Raw genomic sequence first — 24,477 nt, 5'->3', positions numbered from 1 at the left:
TTTAGATTTGCAACACGCTCCCACAAGGGTCAAATTGACCACTTTTTTCTATCTAGTTGCTCTTGAGAGAACAAAACAATTGAAACAGATGCCATTCAATTCCAAGTCTATAGCTTAGACCATGTCACTGCACATGAAATATTGTTCATTCAGAGTCAGCACATAGCAAGAGTAATTTATACTCTCAGAGTGTTTGCTCTCAAGTCAATAGCAGAGAAGCCTTGAATAAAAACGTTCCCATTACTTTCCATTGTAGCCCATGAAACAGTGGTCAGGGGAGATTTATTCTTTGGACACCATATTATATAATCTCTCCACTTTAAGCCATCCCCCACTCTGCGATTACTTTTTAAATATGTTACTTGTAGTCAATATTAATTTACATTTAATCTTTCTTAGCATTAGGAGAGTATTATTTTGTACAGGCTCAGAAACAAATCTCCCGAAATTCCTCCCTGATGCTCCCTTCAGGCTGAAAATGCATTGCAGGGTGGCTGCAGTGACTTAATTCTAGTTGGCAGAGCCCTGGCCACACACTAATTTCATTAGCCTCAAACTCCTGGATTTGAAAGATCCACTGAATATGATTCCTGTCCTCTGACATGTCACTTACTAACCAATTCAGTGTGCATACAGAGGAGAGAAAGGACTTGCTCAGCTCTGGCCCACCGGCAGGCAGATGAGAATTCCCAGTCAGAGACACTGTTTACATCTGAGTGGTCATTCTTGCCCGGGTCCTCATTTTCAGGAAGGAACTTCAATCCAGGCTTTGCTGGCAGCTGCAGCATTTGTTACATCCATTACTATCTCCTTGTTCCTTCTTGCCCCCCAGTGCTTAGCATCCCCCATTTCAGTCACTAAGTCTTCCTTCCCCCAGCCTAGAAGCTTACCTCACCATAAATTTTTATCTCAAATGATAGGTTTGGCACATTCCCCACAGCACCCCACAGGGACTGGGGAAAAGAAAACTCAAATCTCTGGAGAGCTAAGAATTCAACCATTTAGAGGAGTTTCTTTTATACAGGACAGTCTTCATTGAGCTGAACCCTGCAATCCCAGAGAAGATTCACCTACCCGTTCTTTTCCTCTTTCCCTAAAGTGACTGTGCCTTTGAACAATGGGTCTGTGTTCCACTATTCTCTCTATTCATTTTGCAGGTTTACAGAGGCTGGGAAACTGGGGACTGGACTTACATGCCAGGAGCTTCTAAGATCACACGCAAAAATAAGGCTACTGGAAGAGATTGTTGGAATCTATCTCTGTATATTTGAACATGGGCAGTGGTTAACCAGGATGCTCACACCAAGCTTATATCCAGCTTGCAGCACAAGCTACAAGTTGGTGCATCCCTCCTACTACCAGCCTCTTCTCAATAAATGCAGGTGAAAACTGGGGGCTCTTTTCCCTCAGCTGTTCAATCCAACATGAATAGCTGCAATTTGCAAATTAGAGGAAAATGACAGTGTTTTCTCTGAATGGTTTTGGTCCCAACCCACACTGCTAATGCTGGCATTCAGTTCCTTTCCTTCCCAGCCCAGGGAACGGGGGAACTAAGCATAAGGCAAGCGTTTTCTTTTCTTGCAAGTGCCTCAGATCCACACACCAGAGAAGGAATCAGCTCCCCCTGGAATCTTTTTCAGCAAACACAATCCTTCAGCCTAGTCGGCAAGCTCTCTCTTGACTTTAAGATTTCACTCTTTTTTCGACAGGCAGGCCCATCTGCAGTACTGCCCAAGCTCCAAGTGAAGGCACCAAAATAATTTTAAAAATGTCAAACAGCAAATGTGCCTTCAACCCCCAGAGCTCCAGTAAAAATACTGTGAGGTGACCCTGTGGTTCGCAGGTGACCTCTGGCCTCATCCTCCCTGCAGCGCTGCCTCCTCAGGTTCTCTAGTTTAAGCTCAGAGGTAAAGGAAGTGCTTCTGGGTTTTGCTTACAACAACCCAGGCTCTTCCTGAAAGCATTACCTCAAAGTGAAGGCTGCCCAGAGGCACTTTTGGCCTTGCAAACATCTAGAGATCTCCATGGTGGCATACTCAAGAGGTGTTAGAGATGCTCAGAGGCTCAGAGGGGCCATACCAGGCTGCAGCTTTAGACAGGCACCCCTCCTTCTGGCACAAACACAAGCTTCATACTCCTGGGTGCTGATGTAGTGACAGCTTGAATCTCACAAGGAGTCCCCTCCAGAAACCCAACGTGCTTCAGGAAAGGCACTTGAGAGGGAGCCAACTTTTTAGCTACGGGGAGCATAAGGGTCAGCCAGAACATCTGGAGAAGGGACTAACTGAGCTTGGGTCCTACCAGGCAGGGAGAGAGCTGGGCATTAGGAAAGGATCACTTCAAGATAGAGATGAACAAAAAACTTGGAGATAGGGGTAGAGAAGGAAAAGAGGCAGAAATTGAAAGGGAGAACATAAAAACAGAGAGACAAAAAAAAAAAAAAAAACAGCAGGGAGAAAGAGACACAAGGAGAGAGACACACAGGAAGAAAGACAGAGAAACAAGAGAACCCATAGTCACGCAGACCCTGAAACTCAATTTCTTCATCCAGAAGCCATCCATCTATACCCAGGGCGGCACAGGAGCCGTGGGGCCGAGGCTGCGGGAGCAGGCGGTGAGAGAGCACTGCAGCACCGCCCACCGCTCAGCTGGCCCGATCCACCGTCCTCGCATCTTCCGCCGTCGCCCGCCTGCACCCGGAGCTGGAGGACCGCCCGGCCTTGCTCAGCGCACCCTACTGCCTCCCTCCAGGCGCCTTCTTGTCTGGCTCTGAGAATCGTCCTCAAAACCCAGGACTGGGGTTGGGGGCTGCATTAGGGAGGTCGTGGGAAAGAATGGGCACAGGGTGGGTGCAGAGAAAGCGATTGTGTTTCGCAGTTAGCATGAGCTCACCTCCGGGCTCTGAGCTGGCAGGAGCAGAAAGCTGATCGCCCGGCTCCTGCCAGTGGCCGGATCGCAAAGGCAGTTTAGACGGTGCAAACAACTGCCCAGAGCAAATCACCTGGGGGCACGTCTGCGGGTGGCTTCTCCCCGCTTGAGGACAGTCCCCACGCCTTCCGCCCCATGCCCTCGCAGAGACAGGTTACAGGTCGCGAAATCCAACCCGAGCGAAATGGGCAATTCACGTCCAAATGTAGGTGAAGACCTAGCCTTCGGTTTAAGAACTGCCTCCCTAAGCTCTTCTCGAAATTTTCCAAGGCAGCTGCAGCTTGTCGGGCGGCTTGGGGCAGGGAAGCTGGGGAGTTGAGAAATGCCTAGTTTCTAGGCGTCTTCTCATCTTTCATATTCCTTGCGCCTAACTGGCTCTCACAGGAGCCCGGCACTTTTACAAGCCTGTTTTGGAACCATATTTCACTCTAATGCAAACCCATTTAAATCATCGCCTTGTTTTTCGGAGACTGTTTCTTGTTAATGGGGCCATAAATCCAGAATGTCAAGCCGGATGGAGTGGAGCGCGGACAGGGAAGAGATGGAAGGGAAATGAATCAAGCAGGGCAAGTACCTCCTCGGGTGAGGTGGGAGGGATTCGGCAGCATCTCCAGGGTGGAAATGAGCGAAGGCTGACCAGACCCCGCACCCCTGGAGTCCAAGCCAGCCTTCAGGATAAAGAGCGCGGGGAGCTACGGCGCGCTCTGCCCCGGAGGGAGCGCCCCCCTACCTGGAAAAGCCTCAGGATGTTGGCTACCATGATGGAGACCGAACTCCCCGAAGCCCCAATCACTCCAACTACTTTCTCGGGCTTGACGAAAACCGGAGGCTCGCCGTTGGTGCAGCGCACTTCGGAGGTGTCCTTCTGGATGAGCGCCTGGACGAAAGTGAGCGACTGTTCGAGCGCATAAGTGTCCCTGGAACAAGTGTCCAGGATCCGCGCTCCCAGCGTCACGTTGGGCAGCAGGTTGGGATCGCTGTTGATCTGGTCCAGGGCGTAGAGCATCGCTTCCAGTCTGTGGATCCCGTTCTCCCTCTTGATGTCGCCGCAGGGCACTCCGCTGGGACCCTTCGCGTGCACCGGGAACAGCCCCCCGAGGGTGACGTCCCCCTCGATCCGAATGGAGTGCGGGGCGTACATCTCCTGGCCGCGCGCCGCCGCCGCCAGCGCGCACAGGAGCACCTCCAGCACGCAGCAGGGGAACTTCATCAAAGTCAGGGCGCGGAGCAGCTTCCCCAGCTGGACCATGCTGCTCCCGCGGCTGCGGTGGTGGCGGCGGCACTGGAGGGGACAGTGGCGGGCTCGCCGGAGTCCTGGCCCCTTGGGGTGAGCTCCTCCGGGGAAGCCCAGGGTCTCCTGCGGGCGAGGAGGGTGGGGGCGCCCGGGGAAGGGCAGCCGGCGAGGGTTGGGGGTCCCGCGGCGCCTGCCAGCTTGGGGCGCCGTGCGCTCTCGGGTTCCCTGGCCGGCGCGCCGCGCTCGAGCTCGCGCTCGGTGGCTTGCAGCTCGAGCTCTCCAACAGCCCAGCACTGGGGAGAGAGCGCGGATGGCTATCGCTTTAAATGCGCGTTCGGCTCCCTCTCCACCTCCGCCCACTCCCTCCCACCCTCGTTCGCTCTCAGGCTCTCCCCACCCTTCCCAGCGCCCGCCCTCCCCACGGTTTTGCATCATCACGCAGGGAGGGGCTGCGTGCTGAGGTAAGGCGGGGGGAATGGGTGGGCGGCTGTGGGGGGGGGGAGTGCCTCCGATTGGGAGTTTCGAGGTCCCCAGGGAATCTGGGGATTGCAGGTCGCAGGCGAAGGCTGAGCTCCTGCTTCTGTCTCAGTGTAGAAGCCGCTCGCTCGCCCGCCTGCACCCACACGCACATTCTAGGCACAGGGTGGCATCAGCCCCGGACAGGGCGGTTCTATCTGGGGCTGACTACTTCCAACCCTGAGGTCCGGAGCCGGGGCTGTCAGCGCCGGGAGAATGCGAGGTAGTCAGAAGGTGATGCCGCCAAGCATGAAGGGTAGTAGGAAGACCCCAGTCTCTACTGCTAATTCGTCTGTGCCAGTTTTTCCTAAGAAAAACACACATACACACAGGAGCCTGATTTATGACCTCAAGAACCTTTACGCAGAGACTTCTCCGGGGCCAGGCACTGGGCTAGCCTGTAGGGAAAGACGCCAACAAGAAATGCTGGGAATGGAAATGCATCTTTGGTCTTCAGGGGTTACTGTGGCCGGAGCCGGATGAAGTAACCCTGGTCTCCAGTAAATCTGTGGCGGATTCGTTCCTTTTCTTCCTTTCATCGCAAGAGGTGGCACAACTGAGAACTCTGCAGAGCGCACTTTCTTCTCTGGCGCTGACAGGTGTAAGGCTCCCTCCTACCCATTTCCAGAGATGCTTTTGGGCTGATGTCAGGTTTCCTCGGGCAGGAAATAGCAAGAAAGAGGTGACAGTAGGAGGAGCAGACAGAAATCTCCCCATCGATCCAGTGATCCAGTGGTCCATTCTTTTTTTTTTTTTTTTTCCTGGCTGAAGATTTGGGGGGTTTGGGGAGTGGAATCAGGATGCCAGAGCAGGTTGTAGTGCAGTTAGGAAGCTGTTTTTCAAAGGTGTCCCCTCCTGCAGGTCCAGCCCAAACTTGGCCCATTAAAGCAACAAGTGGCCCTAGTTCCTACACAAGGAAGGGCAATGTATCTGCCCTTGGTGCCCACGTGTACTGCTTATGGTAGTCTCTACTCTTGCTGAGCCTTTCTGTTGGAGTGCAGCGAAACTGTCTTATACAGAATTGAGGGCACAGAGAAAACCAAAACAAGACTATACTTTCTGTTGTAATGTTAGTGTACTAAAGAAAAATGTCCTTGCACATAAACAAAACAACACACACACACACACACCTAAAAAGTCAGAAGTTGGGAAGTTGGTTGTCTCTTCCACCAACCACCTGTATGACCTTGGAACTTCTGTTCCTGTGCCTGAGTTTTACTTTGCCCATCTGTAAAATGATGAAATTGAATTGAATGTTTTACAGGTTAACTTTTAACTTTCAAATCCTCTGTTGAAATAGGCCATGCACCTTTGGCCATGGTGTTCTTTTTAGACCAATATCCTTTGTTGCTTTATGTGTAGGGCACCCATTTTTTGATACCCAAACAACACTTCAAACATTTCCTGGTACAGAGGAGTTTTTTCTTGTTGACCACCCATTTATCTTCCTTCTAGGGAAAGTCCAGTCCATCATTTTCTTTTCAGACATGTCCCTCCTCCAGGTTTCAATACTTAAGGTTTGAGGAGGAAAATAACCTTCTGGCTACAGTGTTCAAGGAAGCGAATAGAGGCTAACAAGAGTTATGCAGGGCTAATCCCTGGACTTCTGCTGGAGTAACGAGGTTGATGACATAGGGTTACCACTGTCCAATAGACAATTCGTGCCGGAGTTAAAAGAAAAAGGAGCCGCCTTCCTCTAAATGCTTTATGTATATCTTTTGGGCAATGTTACACTATTTGATTTTGTAAACACATACCATTTTACTGCCACCTTCAAGAAAAGTGATGTAAAAGCTATGCGAAGCTACCCCTGTATACAATGTGATCATCCATCACTCATAGATGTGATGCCCTGCTATATAAGTGCACACCTTGTGCAACCTTATGCTGTGATGCGCCCGCCCCTTCCAGCCAGCCCTGGAGCTGCGGGGGTACTCGCAGCTGCGAGCCAGCTGTGCCAGAAGCTCCCACATAAACAGGGAAATATTTGAATCCCATAATGAGAGATACCAGAGAGGAGAAAAGGCAGAGAGAAGAAGGGGTGGGGAAGAGAGAAAGGGACCTGGTTAAAACATGTGAACTCCTGGATCCACATGTGCCTGAAAGATTGCCTGTTTTTTTTTTTTTTTCAATTATATAGTATTTTATTTCTGTTGCTTGAAGTCAAAATACCCTCTTGTAACTCACCTGTTCTGCTATTCAATACACTGGATCAAAAAGGCTGGAACAAGTGAAATAGATATCCTGGTAAGGCAGCATTAGCTAATTTGGAAAGGGGGAAAGAAGCAAAGCAATAGAAAGGCATCCTTGGGAACACAAATACTGTGATCCTAGGATTTAGGCATCAGTACCTCAGGCTATATTTGATGGAGACTGTATCCTTATTTAGTTTTTAATTTAAGGCTATTAGGCACTTGGTGCCAAAAAATATATTTGAAGAGCTGTGTTACAAGTAATAACACTTGATTTTTCACCTGCCCATGGGAAGATCTATGTTCTCCTCTTCCATTTCCAGGTCACAGCTTGCAACTGCTCAACAAATAGTTCTTGGCTGACTGTTGAATGTTGCCTTATTCTGTGTTCTCTCTTCGCTCTGCTCATTCTCCCCAAACATCTGGCAGCAATCATTATCTTCTTTTTGTTGCAGTCATCTGTGTGCATGTTTTATTTCCCTTGCTAAGCTGGAAGATCCTTGAGGGTAAGGGGCTAGGTATTATTTATCTTTTTATCCCGGACAATGTTCAGAATGGTGTTTTGTACCTAAGAAGCACTCATGTGTTGAATGAATCAGAACTGGTTTGCCATTCCCCACTGCCTTTATCTCACAGTGACAGAAGCATAAAGTGGGCAGAGCAGAAACGACAGCAAATAAACTGTCCTCTTAGTCACAGAATGCAGTTTCTAGAACTTAAAGAATTAGATTTTGAAATAATTTTGTTTTACAAAAATTGCATAAGATTGAAACACTCTAACCTTAAAGCTCTCGATCAACTGTAAAGGAGGGCTTTAATTGGCTCTTCCTGAGTCAAGTGTTTATTCCTGGGCTGAAACTGGGGCCATTGTCATAACAGAAAGTGTGATTTGTTACCAGAGAAAGAGGAAAGTGGCGCTGGGCTTGCAAGATATTTGTATCTTCAGCCAGAGGGCATAGGATCTGGAACTTAATAGGTGACACAGTATTTGTTTGAGATTATATGAATGAAAAATCTTTGTGTAAGAGTGATTAATCTAAAACTTGGCCAGTCATTGTCCTAGTGTCATATTAAATTGCAGGAGAATCTAGTTTTAGGCACAAAGATCATAAATATAAAATGTGTTCCCAGGCTTGGTTCTGTGTAGTCAGTAATCTGTACTCACCCAGTCATTAATAAAAATGAAAGTTAAGGACTCAGTCCTAACTTATATGCTTAGCATTGTATTTTGTTAACAATCTCAGTTTTATTTTCTTTGTTCTCCCCTGTCCATCATCTTCTGCAGAAAATAATGTCTCCACTTTCAATTCCCTGTCTATTCAAATCCAATTTGTAATTTATAAAGTTGTCCTCCTTAAGGGCTGCTGCTTCTGCCACAGTAATGTACTCTGGCCATTATTATACTCTTCCATCTTTCATGTAGGTCTCCATCCATAGGTTTCGTTTTCATAGCTTTTTTTTTTTTTTTTTTTTTTTGGCGGTACGCGGGCCTCTTACTGTTGTGGCCTCTCCCGTTGCAGAGCACAGGCTCCGGACGCGCAGGCTCAGTGGCCATGGCTCACGGGCCCAGCCGCTCCGCGGCATGTGGGATCTTCCCAGACCAGGGCACGAACCCGTGCATCGGGTTCCATGCATCGGCAGGCGGACTCTCAACCACTGCGCCACCAGGGAAGCCCAGCTGCTGCTTTTTTTTTTTTTTTTTTAACACAATCTTACATTTGTATTGCATTACTGGGTCAAGGTCACTTTTTTCTTGGCGGGGGGTGGGGGGGGAGAGAGAGAGAGAGAGAGAGAGAGAGAGGAAGAGAAAAAAATTCTATCTCATCTGTTGTACTTTCCTGTCATATTTACTTATAGTAGATATTTTGTGTCAGTTACTCCATCTATTTCCTACTTCCATCTTTTTAAGGAGCTCTGATTTTGTACATTCCCTAAGTTGGTAGGGGCGGGAATGTTCCTGATGTTCCTTTGGTAACATCATGGGCTAGCTATTCCTCTGGGAAACAACCCCTCTCAGTCTGTAAGAGTTGAGATGGAGCTGTTAACCTTAATGCCTCACCTATCCAAACTCAGGTGTGGACACACATCTAGTGTTGGCAAAATTGAGCCCTCCTTTCCCCCTGCTGAGGCTGAAGAGTTCAAGGATAGGTAAAGGACCTCAGATGTTATGTACTGACACTTGCATAAGGCTGATCTATTCCTCTTGACCTCTTATCTAGGAAGACAGAAATGGGGGCTTCCAGTAGCTGTCTTTTCCATCACATGGATAAACCGCAACTGAGAATAAAATCAACACACGTAGAGAAGCAGATCAAATATACAGAGAGAAAAGGAGAGCCCTGATGAGTCATCTGAGACTCTGGATCTGGCAATGGCTGAAGCTGTATTTGCCTTGGAACATTCCACTTGGTCCCCCAATATATTCCATCCCTTGCTTAAGTTAGTGATTCATTTCAGTTGAGCCTTTAAAACTGAGGATACTAATTTAGATTGTCATTGCTTAAAGATAAGCAGATAATTTTTAAAAATACCTCCTGATTCTTAGATTCCTGTGAGCATGAACTATAGAAAGTTTAAAACTCTATGACATGGAGTGTGGTAGTAGTCTTAGAGTCACCTCTTAACATGAATCCAGACCTTGAGCATATGATATAAAGCTCCAAATGACAGTGACTGCAAATGACCAGTTGAGTGGGAAGTAAGATTAAAACTTAAGAAGGCTGGAGTATAACTGTGAATTTTTAAATTGTCTTAAAATCACAATTTATGTTTATCTCATGATAAGATGAAAACAGGAAAACAATGATCTGAAGTCTACAGGATTCAACAAAAGCAATAAAAAGAGAGAAGTTTACAGCAATACAAATCTACCTCAGGAAACAAGAAAAATCTCAAATGAACAACCCAACCTTACAAATAAAGGAACCAGGAAAAGAACAAAGTCCAAAGTTAGTAGAAGGAAAGAAATAAGACAAGAGCAGAAATAAATGAAATAAAGACTAAAAAAAATTTAGAAAGGATAAATAAAATTAAGAACTGGTTCTTTGAAAAGATAAAATTGATAAACCTTTAGCCAGAATCATCAAGAAAAAAAAGAGGACCCAAATAAATAAGAAATGAAAGATGAGAAGTTACAACCAACACCACAGAAATACAAAGAATCATAAGACATTACTACAAACAATTAAACACCAATAAACTGGACACCCTAGATAGAAGACATGGACAAATTTCTAGAAATGTTACAATCTCTTAAGACTGAATCAGGACTAGAAAATATGAACAGACCGATCATCAGTAATGAAATTGAATAAGTAATAAAACACTCCCAACAAATATAAGTCCAGGACCAGACAGTTTCCCAGGTGAACCCTATCAAACATTTAGAGAAGAGTTAACACCTACCCTTCTCAAACTATTCCAAAAAATTACAGAAGGAGAAACACTCTGAACTCATTCTATGAGGCCAGCATCACCCTGGTACTAAAACCAGTCAAAGACACCACAAAAAAAAGAAAATTACAGGCCAGTATCACCAATGCACATAGATGCAAAATTCCTCAACAAATTATTAGCAAATCGAATTCAACAATACATTAAAAGCATCATACACCATAATCAAGTGGGATTTATCCCAGGGATGCAAGGATGATTCAGTAACAGTAAATCAATCAATGAGATAAACCACATTAACAACCTGAATGCTAAAAATCATATGATCATGTAGTATAGGCTTTTGTATGTGTGTGTCAGACGTATAGGGTGTGACAGTTCACCTATCTAAACCTAGTAGTAAATCTAAAGTAGTAGAGTTTCCTTTATCTTTTAGAAGAATAACACCCTGCTTACTTACGGGCCATGGATGCATTTGAACCTGCTCACTGAACCTCACAGATTTCTTGAATCAACCATGATGTGAGGTTTATTCTGTTTCATTGAACATCTACTGTCTATTAGGCACTAGCATGGGCAGTTTACATGCAGTGAGTCAATCTGTGTGAAACCTATAAAAGAGTTACTATTTTTATTATTAACCTAATTTTAGACAAGAAATTATTATAACAGCTAACACTTATCTGGAACTTACTATGCCCCAGGTACTGCTTGAATGGTTTACACATGTTGATTTATTTAATCCTCATAATAAACTAAGGATTTATCTCATCCCCAACACATAAAAGGCAGGTATTATTATTCATCACCCCTATTTTTCAGATGAAGAAATTGAGGTACATTGTTTTTAAGAGACTTGCCAAGGACATAAAGCTAGGAAGCACAGAGCTCAATTTGAAGTGAGGAACTCTATCTTCAAAGTCTATGTTTCAACCCCTCTGCCACCTAGCTCTTAGGTACAGAAACAGAGCTCATACCCATGTCTAAGCTCAGCAACACTTTTAACTATTGTACTCTGTTGTCTGTCTATGTATTAGACACTAATCTCTATCAGCAGTGTTTCCAGAACTATTCCTCTTGGATGAATCACGTTCTGGGTATGTCCAGTGAACCCCTGAACATAAAATGTTTAAATTATTGGAAAGTTCTCTCTGGGGAATGTATTAGTATGTCTTACAAGACCATCTACCATGCTTAATTCCACTAATCGAATTAAATGGAATTTTAGACCATCTATCATTTTTTAATATTCACATCTCATTTAATATTCAAACAATATTCCTTAGAGTAATTACTCATATTCTTTGCATATCTTGATTCTTTGTGATGTGGGCCCATTTCTCATGATCATATCTGCTTTGAAATTATTTAACGTAAGTTGATACTAGTATCTTCCCCATGCAAGTTACTTATCTTACAATGATTAAAAAAATTTTTTATCATTGTGTTGTGAATTCACAGCATTTTAAAAATTATTTTTTATTTTATTTATTTTTGACTGTGTTGGGTCTTCATTGCTGTGTGCAGGCTTTCTCTAGTTACGGCAAGCAGGGGCTACTCTCCATTGCAGTGTGCTGGCTTCTCACTGCGGTGGCTTCTTTTGTTGTGGAGCACAGGCTCTATGCGTGCAGGCTTCAGTAGTTGTGGCTCGCAGGCTCTAGAGCGCAGGCTCAGTAGTTGTGGTGCACGGGGTTAGTTGCTCCAGGGCATGTGGGATCTTCCTGGACCAGGGATCAAACCCATGTCCCCTGCATTGGCAGGCTGATTCTTAACCACTGCACCACCAGGGAAGTCCCTATCCTATAATGATTTTGATTCTTCAGTTCCTCAACCCTCCACCCCATTAAAATAAAATCAGAAGTGGGATCAAGTCTCATTTCTGTGGGGAGAAGGTAGCAGGTAAGCTCTTGTAGACATTCATTCAGTCAATCAATCTCAGTTGAGGACTCCTGCTTCTAGCCATGATGGAGTAATTGGCCTCAGAATTTTCCTCTCAAAGCTAATCATTAGAAAGTTAGAATAACTTAAACAACCCTTTTAAGACTCTGGGCAGCTAGGAGCTCAGGACTGTGTTCCCCAAAGGAGGGGGAACAAATGAGGCAAGCCCTATGAATGTTCCTGCCTGGTGCCACTTTTCAGACCCAAGCTGAGCATGGTCAATGGGCTAATTTGAGAAAACAGAGATCAGAGTTCAGAGAGACTCTGGAAGCTGCAACTTGCAGGCAAGAGTACAAGATAGACAGGAGGCACACAGAGAAAGAGGGCTAGAAATATGTATGGTAGTCCCTCGAATTTTGGCTCAACACTGAACTGGGAAAACACAGGATGAGGATATGGGACCCTAGGAAAATAACAACTATCAGGGAACTGTAACAGAGCTCACACAGCACTGGGAGACACTGAAGTGCTAACCCTCTGGAGGGGAGAAATCTTTCTGAAGACTCCGACAAATTAGTAGAGACCCAGAAAGGTTACACTTTAATAGCAGGGCTAAATACCCACTGGAAAAAGTCTTAAAAACCAACCTGGAAAGGATCTAGCTGCCCTGCAAGTAACCTAACATCTGCTAAAACAAGATTCAACGCTTTTTAAAGGAAGACAGTGAAATGAAGACACAACCACATTATTTTTACACTGTACAGAATCCAATAAAAATTATAAGGCATGTGAAAAGGCAGGAGGAAAAGCTAGTCAATAAAAACAGATCTAGAAATGACAGATTTTAGAATCAGCACAAATACAAAAAAAACAGTGTGACAGAATTCTAAAATAGCCCCCATAATTATATAGTGAATGGGATTTTGCAGGTGTAATTGAGGTTATTAATCGGTTGGCTTTGAGAGAGATTCTCCAGGTGAGCCTAACCTAATCATGTAAGTCCTTAAAATAAGACTTTTCTTTGGCTGGTCACAAAAGAGTAAGTCAGAGAGATCCTAAGTGTGAGAAGGATTCAACATGAAGGAGGTTCTCTATTGCTGAGAGGGAAGGAGCCATCTGGAAGGGTCTGAGAGCGGCCCTAGCAGCTGTCCGGCCCCTGGATAACGGCAAGAGAAGACAAGGACGTCGTCCCTACAGTTGTAAGTAACTGAATTCTACTGACAAGGTAAATAACCTTGGACACGGATTTTTCCCAGAGCTTCCAGATAACAGCTCAGCCTGGCTGACACTCTGACTTCAGTTCTGTAAGAAAAGCCTCAGGAGAGATCCCAGCCAAGCCACCCATACTTGAGTACCTAAAGATCTGTGAGATAAATGAGTATTGTTTTAAGTCACTAAATGTGTGGTAGTTGTGTCACAGCAATAAGAAATAAATATAAACAGCTAGTGTAAATATGTTCAAGAATTTGAGGGAAACATGAACCCAATGAGGAGAGAAGTGAAAAATATAAAAATAAATGGAATGTGTAGGCCTGAAAAATACATTGTTTGAAATTCACTGCATCTGTGTAACAGCAGTTGCACACTGCAGAAGAAAGACAAACTTGAACATTGTTCAAGACAGACCATATATTGTTCCATAAACAAGTTTCATACACTTAAAATTATTGAACTCATTCTGATAACAATGGTATTAACTTGATAATCAATAACAAAATATCTAGAAAATCCCCGAATATTTGATATTTAAACACACTTAACTCACAATTTAAAGAAAAATCCAGATAGGGGCTTCCCTGGTGGCGCGGTGGTTGAGAGTCTGCCTGCCAACGCAGGGGACACGGGTTCATGCCCCAGTCCGGGAAGATCCCACATGCCGCGGAGCGGCTAGACCCATGAGCCATGGCCTCTGAGCCTGCGCGTCCGGAGCCTGTGCTCCGCAACACGAGAGGCCACAACAGTGAAAGGCCAGCGTACCACAAAAAAAAAAAAAAAAAAAAAAAAATCCAGATAAATTAGAATATACTTTTAATTACTGATAACAATAACAGCCTGTCAAAATCTGTTGACTCTATCTGAAGCAGTTCTTAGGGAGAGATTTATAGCTTAAAGCCATATAGTAGAAAAGAAAATATACATTTAATTAAATCATCTAAACTTTGCATTCAAAACTAAAAAAGTAAAATAAATTAAACTCAAAGTGAAAAGAAAGAATAAAAAGTATAAATTAATAAAATAGAAAAGAGCAAAAAGAGATAAAACCCAATAATACCAAAAGCTGTTCCTTGTAAAGACCAGTAAAACTGAAAATGTCTAAGCTGGACAGATTAAGAAAAAAAGAAAGAAGAGAGAAATGACCAATATAAAAAGAAAAAGCATCACTCTAGACCCTAGACTCATGGAAAGGAAAATAAGGAAATGTCATGAAAATTTTTATATCAAAAAATTGATAACTAAGTGAAATGGACAAATTCATTGAAAGGCACAACTTACCAAAATTGACTCAAAAAGAAAGAAAAAAATCTAAAAGCTTTATGTTTGTTAAATTTCCTTTACAGTGAAAAACCTTCCCATGCCTGGGGCTGGTGGTGGGAATGGGGATAAACTGGAAATGGGCATGAGAGATCTTATTAGGGTAATAAAGATATTCTAAAACTGATTTATGTTGATGGTTGTATAATTTGGTAGTTACTAAAAATGACTAAATTGTGTCCTTGAAATTAGTGGATTTTATAAGTAAAATTCATCTCAACAAAGCTGTTTGAATAAGATAAACAAAGTAACTATAAAAATCCTTCCCACAAAGAAAATTCTAGGTCCAGATGGCTTTCCTTGGTGAATGTGATCAACAATTTAAGGGAAAATGTCAATCTTACACAGACTCGTTCAGAAAATAGGGGAGAAGGAAGCAGAAATGGTGAAAATTTCACAAAACATGTATTTTACAAAGAACTTGTACATAAGGAAGATTATATATTACACACACATACAGAAAAAGTATATGTTCACTGAAAAAGGTACACAAAAGGCAGTAGGCACATGAAAAGATGTTCAGCACCATTAGTTTTCAGGGATAAGCAAATTAAAACCAAAATGAGATCCCACTACCTATTACAAAGGTTAAAATGAAAGACTGACCATTGTGAGTGTTAGAAAGGATACAGCAGAACTAGTACTTTTATACACTGCTGGTCAGAATGCAAAATGGTGCAACCACTTTAGAAAAGTCTTTCTCAGTCTCTCATAAAGGTAAACATACACTTACCATTCAACCCAACATTTCCACTTCTACCCAAGGAAATAACAGTATATGTCCACAGGTATTTCTGCATAAATGTTTATAGTGGTGTTATTCAAAATAACTATAAAATGGAAACAACCTAAATGCCCATCAAAAGGATAAATACATGTGGTATATCCATACAATGGAATACTACTCAGCTATAAAAGGGAACAACTAATATACACTAAACAGATATATCTCAAAAATGTTATAGGAAGTAAAAGAAGAAAGACAGTGTATGCAATATGACATCTTTTATATGAAATTCTAGAAAAGTCAAAGTTAATATGTAGTGAGAGCAGATCAGCCTGGGTCTGAGAATAGGGGACAGATTGAGTAAACGGGTATAAGGTACCTTTCCAGGGTGACGAAAATGTTATATATCTAATTTGTGGTGGGTTTTAGTATATAAAGTTTTATGCTTAGTTTATATTTTATAAACTCATCAATCATATATTTAATATGCATATACTTTTGTTTATGTAAACTATACCACAATAAAGTTTATATATAAGGTTAAGATCCCATTATCTGGGCAAATTATTCAACTCATCCATTTTTATTATCTCTAAACTAAAGAGGTTTTTTTTTTGTGGCTCTCTGAGATTTAACATTTCTTTCAGCTCTAATTATATGCCATGATTTTTATATAAGTTTTGATAAAATAACTTGCATGATGCCGCCTCATGAACTTTTACACTTATATTTATGTTGCTTCTTGTAAAACATTATTTCCCTATAATTCCAACAGTGATTAATATTATAACTAATACTTTAAAAAAGGAATTGATAAAAGTGCTTTAGAAATCTCTTTCAAATACTGATAATGTCTTACTTAGGATGTTAAGACCATACCTGTCTTGCTCCTACTTCGGGTCCACTCTTAGAAATCTCTGAATATAAAATGCGGTGGTATCCCATGATATTATCCACAATAGTCTTCTCTAAGCCAGATTTGTCACAGTCATGTCAGCCTTCTTCACATCCTGTCACACATTAGCAGTTATAAAGATTGGTTCCTTGTGATTTTTCGTTAAGTCTTCCTTTCTGAGGCTTGTTCATCCTGGTGTTCTTACCTATAGGAAAAGGTTTCAAGTCCATGGGATGGTAAGTCTGCATTACATAGTTATTCCAGTCAGGAAAGATATATGGAGAGATGGCCAGTCTATAAAAGGTAACCTGATAGAGTCAAACATAGTTAAGAACCTGGTTATTTATTTCGAGAGCAGCTCAAAATTGTATGTCTGCTAAGAGTTGGGGCACTTCTGACTCAATCATAACTGAAAGGATTCTTTAGGGACTCTATGAAATCAAAAGATTAAATTAAGACAAGTTAAAACAACTTTAGAGGGCTGACAGAAATGTTCTACATCTTGATAGGGATAGTGGTTACATGGGTAAATATATCTGTCAAAAGTCATGGATTCACACACTTAAGATGTGTGCATGTTCTCCATATAAACATAACTTGAAAAGGTTAACAACCATTTTACAAGAGTAACTTTACAATGGAGAAACATGTCAAACACTACCTCAGCCAGGTGATCAAGGTTAATATCAACAATGATAAGCCACATTGATAGTATATACCCTTGATGTTATGTGATAAAATTGGCACTTTACCTCTGTGATCTCCTCCCCCAAACCCATAACCCCATTATAATTGTGAGGAAAACATCAGAGAAATCCCAGTTGAGAGACATTCTACAAAACATCTGGCCAGTACTTCTCAAAAGGGTCAATGTCATCAAAAACAAGGAAAGCCTGAGAAACTGTCACAGTTAAGAGGAACCTAAGGAGACATGATGACTAAACATAATGTGATATCCTGGATGGGATCCTGTATCAGAAAAAATACACTAAGTGAAAACTAAGGAAATATGAATAAAGTATGAACTTTAGTTAATAATAATGTATCAATATTGTCATTAATTGTGACAAATTAATATAAGGTGCTAATAATAAGGGAAAGTGGGTGTGGGGATATCAGAACTCTCTGTACTATCTTTGCACCTTCTTTGTAAATATGAAGCTCTTCTCCTAAAATAAAAGATTATTAAAACCATTCTGAATGAGAGACAAGTATATAAAATACGTGGGAGCTCAAACATATCCATGAAGGAGGCAGTGTTCATGTTATCATATAATTTATTGTCAAAATCTGAACATGTTTTGAAGTAGAAGGGGATGCAATTAATAATTGTATCAGGACAAGAGGCATAAACTGAGATGTATGGTCCCCCTAAGTACAAAGTCGTATTAAATATCCAAGCTCTTGTTTCACACGTCCTGTGTTTCAATCCAAACTCTACCACTTGCTAATTAAGTAAATTATTTCACCTCGCTGAGCATTATTTGCAATTTGAGAAAGAGAGTAATATTTACCTTGTAAAATTTGGGAGAATTAAATGAGATGATCAAATTAAAGAGCTTACTTAGCAAACGCCTGGCACATAATCAGGACTCAATAAATGGTAGATGACAATTTGTGTATATTTGGACATTAGTGAATTTTGCTGAAGCATGCCTGCATAATTACACTGAATCCTCTACACTAATGCATCCTCTTGTTTTTCATCCTAACCAACAGTAGTCATACAAATACTTACTCTTTAATAGTTAGCTCAGATGTGACAACTTCTAGGTCCCACCCAGGATGTGTTAGGAGACTGAATGTCGTCTACAATAATGATGATGATGGTTATCATCATAACCATCATCATCATAAATGATACTGACTACATAGCTTCTTTTCCTTTCAGTAACTCTCACTTCACCTTATCTTGGTGGGTCTGTCAGTATCATGGTCCCAGCACCCAGCTGCAGAAGTGGTACATGGACAAGGCTAAGGCACATCCTCTTAGATACAGAGATTGCTCCAGAAATGGGCCTAAGACTAAAGCAGAGTCAATAAATGTCATGTGAGGAAAAGAGGTAACTTTACCTTTGGAGTCATGACCTCTAATGACATTAACCCAGATCTGCTAATGGTCTTCTTTGCAACAATGTGGAAAGACAACTCAGAAGCAAACAAAATTAAGAGGTAGAGAAGGAGATAGAGTTCAGGTGCCATGGTTTGAACTCCTGAGTCCAGCTGTGCATGGACTCAGGAGTTCAAACCTGAATGCATCCTCATGCAAATTTTTTTTCCTACTTAAGCTAGTTTGAATTCCTTTTTCTGTCACTTACAGTCGAAGAAGCCATAAGTAATAGAGTGAATTGTCTGTCTCACTCTGCACTCGCCTACAATAGCTTTTATACTATTCATGGTTTCTTGAATTTTTTTCCCCTCCCTAGACTTACATCTTGGATAAAGACTGAAGTTCAGAGACTCGGTGTTTAACAACTTGGAATCCTTCCCTCTTGGTTGATAATTTGTAAATGTTGGCTGAATAAGTGAATGATGCAGTTCTTACACAGGTGAGCTCGATTACTGGTCCTCCATCATTAGAATTTGCAAACAGTATGTGAACAGAAGGACACAGTCTCTGGTTTGATTCTGGACATTTTCCTCCTCCATTATCGTCTCTATTTCAATCTGTTATGAGGTCATTTTTCTCTGATGCCTTGCTTCTCCTTGAAGAACAGGTTTTTGTGAGATAGCTCACACATACTCTTTATTTGTTCATTATTCCTGCATTAAAGTTCAAGGGGCTTTTCTTGTTGTTTCGTGTTAGTCTTTCATCTGTATAGCTGTCATTTTATTTCTATGCATTTGCAATTCCTTGCTCACATTTGCTCAATGGGAATATTCTCCATGCTCAGCAGACCTCTTTCAATTGTAAGCGATGGACACCTAACACAAACTAGATGAAGCAAAAAAAAAAGGTTACTTTGTTGACTCATGTAGCTGGATGTCCAAGGGGCAACCTGAGCTTCAGATACGGCTGGATCCAGGTGATTAAAGAAGTCTTGAGGCGCTTCATCGTTCAGGGTCTGTTTGCCTTTGTATCTTTTTGCTTGGTGGCTTAGTTATCTCCTGTTGTGGCTAGGCTCTTTGCATTGACAGGCAAGATAATCACTGTCCCAGCTACTTTATAAAATCATTACAGGTCAAAATGCTAAAGTAATAGATATCTCTATGCCAATGACCACAGAACAAGTACAGAAAGTAGCATGAAAGTAATCTAGTTGGGCAAAGCTGAGTCATGCTTTACACCAGGAAGTGATCAGACACTGTGGCTGAGAGACTCAAGAAAACTATGTGGGTGATAGAGGAACAATTCCACACTGGGATTAATAGCTGTCCACTAAATACAAAGTAAAAAAACCAAAAAAAAAAACCAAAAAAATAATTCCCTTTTATTGTAACTAGGGAAAGCTAGTCCTCAAGATAGCCCTTTCTTCACGACTTTTTCCATCTTCCATTCTAAGACACATCTGGACATCAAAATGGCAAGCTTAAAATCCCTATCACCATCACCATACTCTACTCTAGAGTCTGACTGCCTTGTCCAGCCATCAAAGACAAATATTTAACTCTTTTTGCCTATTACATGTAGGGTCACATAATACAAAAAGTTAACAAGAACTGAGTTCAATTAAATTAGAATATTAAATATTTTTGTGGACTCTCCACATCGACCAAGCACATAGTCAACGCTCATGCAGCCCACTTCATCTGCTTGCATTAAGGCTTGACTCCCACACCTGCCTCACTTCTTACAGCCACGACTGTTTTCCTTAGAGTTTCTAAAATATCACAATGGACTGCTTAAAATCTTGGAACAAATGTCTACTCACAATAGCTAACATATGGTAAGATTATCTTCAGTTTGGTGTCTCAGTTTGGATCTAGACTGTACATTATTTAGATCAATCGTTCCCAACCAGGGGTAGTATTGTCTCTGGTGGATATTTGGCATTCTCTGAGACATTTCTGATTATCATGACTGAGTAAAAGACTGTCATATCTCCATGTATCTGGTGGGTTGAGGCCAAGGATGCTGCTAAACATTATACAATGCATAGGACAGCAAACAACAAAAAAATGTGTCACTCCAAAATTTTAGTGCTGAGGTTGAGAAACCCTGATCGAGATGAATACATTTGGGGGAAATTTTTATTTTATTATTTAAATTCTTTATCACATACAGTATGAAGAATATAAACAGGTAAAGAAATAATTATTTGAAGGAAAAATGCAGTAGGCAAGAATAATTATTGATGATTTTAATTCTCTTTATAACTCTTTTCTTTCATTATTTCTTTTTTTTTAAAGCCATCATGTCCTATTATGGAATTCCAGTTGGGTTCTTAGATCTTTAATAGAACAAAAACGTGAAATAAAAATCAAAAAGCACTAAAACACAAGAAACCATGGTCCTAGTTCCCATTATATCTTTTAGTAGAGTTATGACTTGGGAAAATCATTTAATCCCTTAAAAACTAATTTTCCAACTTTTCAATATGAAATACTTAAATTATTGTTTTAAAATAAAATGTTAATCTACTAAAGAAGAACACAATGTAAAAAGAAACCCAAAGAAATGCTATGAGGGGAGAAAACCAAGGAATCAAAAACCCTAATTTAGCTTACCTTCTTTCTCCACAATGGTACTGAAACAGAAATTTTTCTAGAGTCATCTCACTAATCACTGAATTCAATGAACTCTACTTTCCTTTCCAGCTCTAATGTTTAATTACTAAATCAAACTTTATCTGTCCTAGGCTCCGTTTTTAAAATATTTTGCTCTCTATCAAGGATTAAAGTTTGACCTAATAAAATAACCAAATCTATCCTCTTAGAAACCATCAGGGAGTAATATTTCTGAGATAAACAGAGAGGAATCTTAGAGAATTATTCGAATACTTATAAGAATAATGCCAATCTAGAGCAGGTGACATTTTACATGAGGATGCCATTTTGCTTCTGCCAAATTATGTGAGAAGATGGTTTATTCAAGACTTGTCTAAAAGGGACAGCTCCAAAATGCCAAGCCACAGAGCAAGCCACGTTCCAGAAACAGGAACAAGTGATGGAAGATCACTCCCGACAGCATTCACTTGATATAAGAAAACAATATGTCTCACATACAGAAAACCAGTTATGAATTGAAAAGAAAATTTTAAGTATGAAACAAAATTTTCTTTGTTAACCAGTGGATTCTTCTAAGAATGTTTATGCTCAAAATTTCAAATAAGATTTTGGAATGCCAGAAAATGAGCAGGAATGTAAGACCAGTAGAAGTACTTACTAAGAATGTGTTCATCTCTTCTAGTTTGTCCATTTGTTGGTGTACAATTGTTCATAGTAGTTTCTCATATTCCTTTCCATTTGTGTGGTATCTAGGTGTAATGTACCGTCTTTCATTTATAATTTTATTTATTTGAATCCTCTTTTATTTTCTTGATAAGTCTAGCTAAAGGTCTGTGTGTTTTGTTTATCTTTTCAAAAACACTCAAGTTTCAGGGATCTTTTCTATTTTCTTTTTAGTCTCTTATTCATTCATTTCTGCTCTGATCTTTATTTGTTTCCTCCCACTAACTTTGGTCATAGTTTGTTCTTCTTTTTCTAGTTCTTTGAGTTGTAAAATTAGGTTGTTTATTTGAGATCTTTCTTTTTTCTTCATGTAGGTACTTATCACTAAAAACTTCCCTCTTAGAACTGCTTTAGATGCATTCCATAAGTTTTGGTATATTGTACTTTCATTTTTATTTGTCTCAAGAAGTGGTTTTGATTTCTCTTTTGATTTCTTCCTTGACCCACTGGCTGTTCAGTAGCATGCTGTTTAATCTCCACATATTGGTTAATTTTTCAGTTTTCTCCTGGTAAACTAGGAGAAACTAGGAAACTAGGAACTTTTAGTTTTATGCAACTGTGGTGCAAAAAGGCTTTTGATATGATTTTAATCTTCTTTATTTTTTTCAAAGAAGACAGTCAAACAACTACATGAAAAAGTCCTCAACATCACTAATCACCGGAAAAATGCAAAACCACAATGAGATACCATCTCATACCTGTCAAAATGACTATTATCAGAAAGACGAGAAACAACAAGTGTTGGCAAGGATGTAGAGAAAAGGAACTCTCCTGCACCATTGGTGAGAAGGTAACTTGGTGCAGCCACTATGGAAAACTAAGAGGGTTCCTCAAAACATTAAAAATAAAACTACTACATGATCCAGCAATCCCATTTCTGGGTATATATACCAAGGAAATGAGAACAGGATCTTGGGAGAGATATCTGCACTCTCATGTTCATTGCAGCATTATTCACAATAACCAAGATATGGAAACAACCTAAGTGTTCCTCAGCAGATGAATGAATAAAGATGAGGTGGGGGGGTGTATATACATATGTACATATCATTCAGCCATGAGAAAGAAAGACATCTTGACATTTGTCACAACATGGATAGAACTTGAGGGCACTAGGCTAAATGAAATAAGACTGACACTGAAAGACAAATATTGTATGATCTCATTTACATATGGAATCTAAAAAAACCAAACAAACAAAACCCAAAATTCATAAAACTTGTAGAAACAGAGAAAAAAAGGGTGGTTACCAGGAGCTGGGAGGTGGCAGAGAAGTGATATGTTGGTCAAAGGTTATAAACTTCTAGTTGTAAGATAAATAAGTTCTGGGGAATCTAATGTACAGTATAGTAATTTACGTTAATAATACTGTATTGTATACATGAAAGTTGCTAAGAGAGTATATCTTAAATATTCTTACCACAAAAAATAAATGAAAATTATGCTACATGATTCAGGTATTAGCTAATGTTATGGTAGTAATTACTTTGTAATATATATGTGTATCAAATCAACATGTTGTACACCTTAAATTTACCCAATGTTATATATCATTTATATCTAAATAAAGCTGGAAAAAAGTACTTACTAAGTTTCTTTGCTTCATGCCTTCTCCTCTCTTAATCAGCCTCACCAATTATTTTGGTTTAAGATTTTCTGCTAGGTTTTCCCTTTGATGCATCTTTCCTGGATGTCTTTGTGAAGAAAACATAAACGAATAGAAATTCCATTGCATGGCTCTGTCACTATTTGAGTGTACACTTGACTTCAGAAGGTCTTTATTTGCACTGAACCTTTAAACATGTTGAAGTTCCGATATTTGGGCTTTCAAATCTAATCAAACTTATCCTGGAGTAGAAGGGATTCACACCTCAACACAAACAAGGTTTCTTTCAACCTATCACATGGGTGGACTTTGAGGGCATTATGCTAACTGAAGTAAGTTGGAGAAAGACAAATACTGTAGGATATCACTTATATGTGGAATTTTTAAGAAGTCAAATTCATAGAAACAGAGACTAGAATGGTGGTTACTAGAGGCAGGGGGTTGGGGGTAATCAGGAGATGTCAGCCAAAGAGTACAAACTTCCAGTTTTAAGATGAATAAGTTCTCTGGGTCTAATTACTTTACGGTGATTTTAGCTAATAAAACTGTTTAATATACTTGAAAGTTGCTAAGAGTAGACCTTAAATGTTCTCACCACAAAAAAGAAATGGTAGTTATGTGACACGATGGAGGTGTCAGCTAGCACTACGGTAGTGATCATTTTGCAATATATAAATGTATCATATCAACATATTGTATACCTTAAACTTACACAATGTTATATGTCAATTATATATTAATAAAGCTGGAGAATTTTTTTTAATTCCTGTTGTTTCTTTCCCTTCTTTCTTTTTCTATTAGTGTTAAATATCTTGGCTTTTTCTTTTTATTCCAAAGCAAAATTTCCCAAGTGACTAATATAGAATAGTAATCCCAAAAAGTGTTCTTTTTTTTTTTTTTTTAAGAAAATAGATGACCAAATATACCCTCTTTGGGATATTTGCCAAATAAAATTTGCCAAATAAATTTTCTGAAGTCCTGCAGCAAAATTAACTTTTTAAATTGCTTCCTCAAGATATCTCACAAGTGAACTCTACCCCAATGCTCTCCTTTATATTTTTCAAGTAATAGCTACTAAAACCTGTGAAGATAGCAGAACTCATTCTAGAAAATGCTGGTCTTTTATTTGTATTATTTCTTTCCTCCTCTTTCCTTCTTTCCAAGAATTTGCAATCTTCATTCTGG

At 40.5% G+C, this 24,477-nt stretch overlaps 1 protein-coding gene and 1 long non-coding RNA gene across 9 annotated transcripts in view; one reads left to right on the top strand and one right to left on the bottom strand.

Moving 5' to 3' along the window:
• Positions 1-4,504, bottom strand: part of GRM7 (glutamate metabotropic receptor 7) — an 863,743-nt gene extending 859,239 nt beyond the window's left edge. For all 8 annotated transcript variants that reach the window (XR_010947145.1, XR_010947143.1, XR_010947144.1 and 5 more), the window contains exon 1: positions 3,659-4,504. Coding sequence is in view for 4 of the 8 variants with exons in the window: in XM_067755285.1 (XP_067611386.1) it covers positions 3,659-4,177 (519 nt within the window). In the remaining 4 variants the exon portion in view is untranslated. The remainder of the gene's footprint in view (positions 1-3,658) is intronic.
• On the top strand, positions 820-23,950 carry LOC137232697 (uncharacterized). Its single transcript, XR_010947152.1, has 4 exons — positions 820-1,382; positions 2,552-4,255; positions 18,722-18,844; positions 22,298-23,950. It is a non-coding gene; the product is annotated as an uncharacterized lncRNA (long non-coding RNA).
• Positions 23,951-24,477: the final 527 nt, after the last annotated feature.

This window comes from Pseudorca crassidens, chromosome 10 (assembly GCF_039906515.1).
Source record: "Pseudorca crassidens isolate mPseCra1 chromosome 10, mPseCra1.hap1, whole genome shotgun sequence".
Classification (NCBI taxonomy): Eukaryota; Metazoa; Chordata; class Mammalia; order Artiodactyla; family Delphinidae; genus Pseudorca; species Pseudorca crassidens.
The sequence above is the reverse complement of the archived record's forward strand: the minus strand, read 5'-3'. Positions and strand labels throughout refer to the sequence as shown.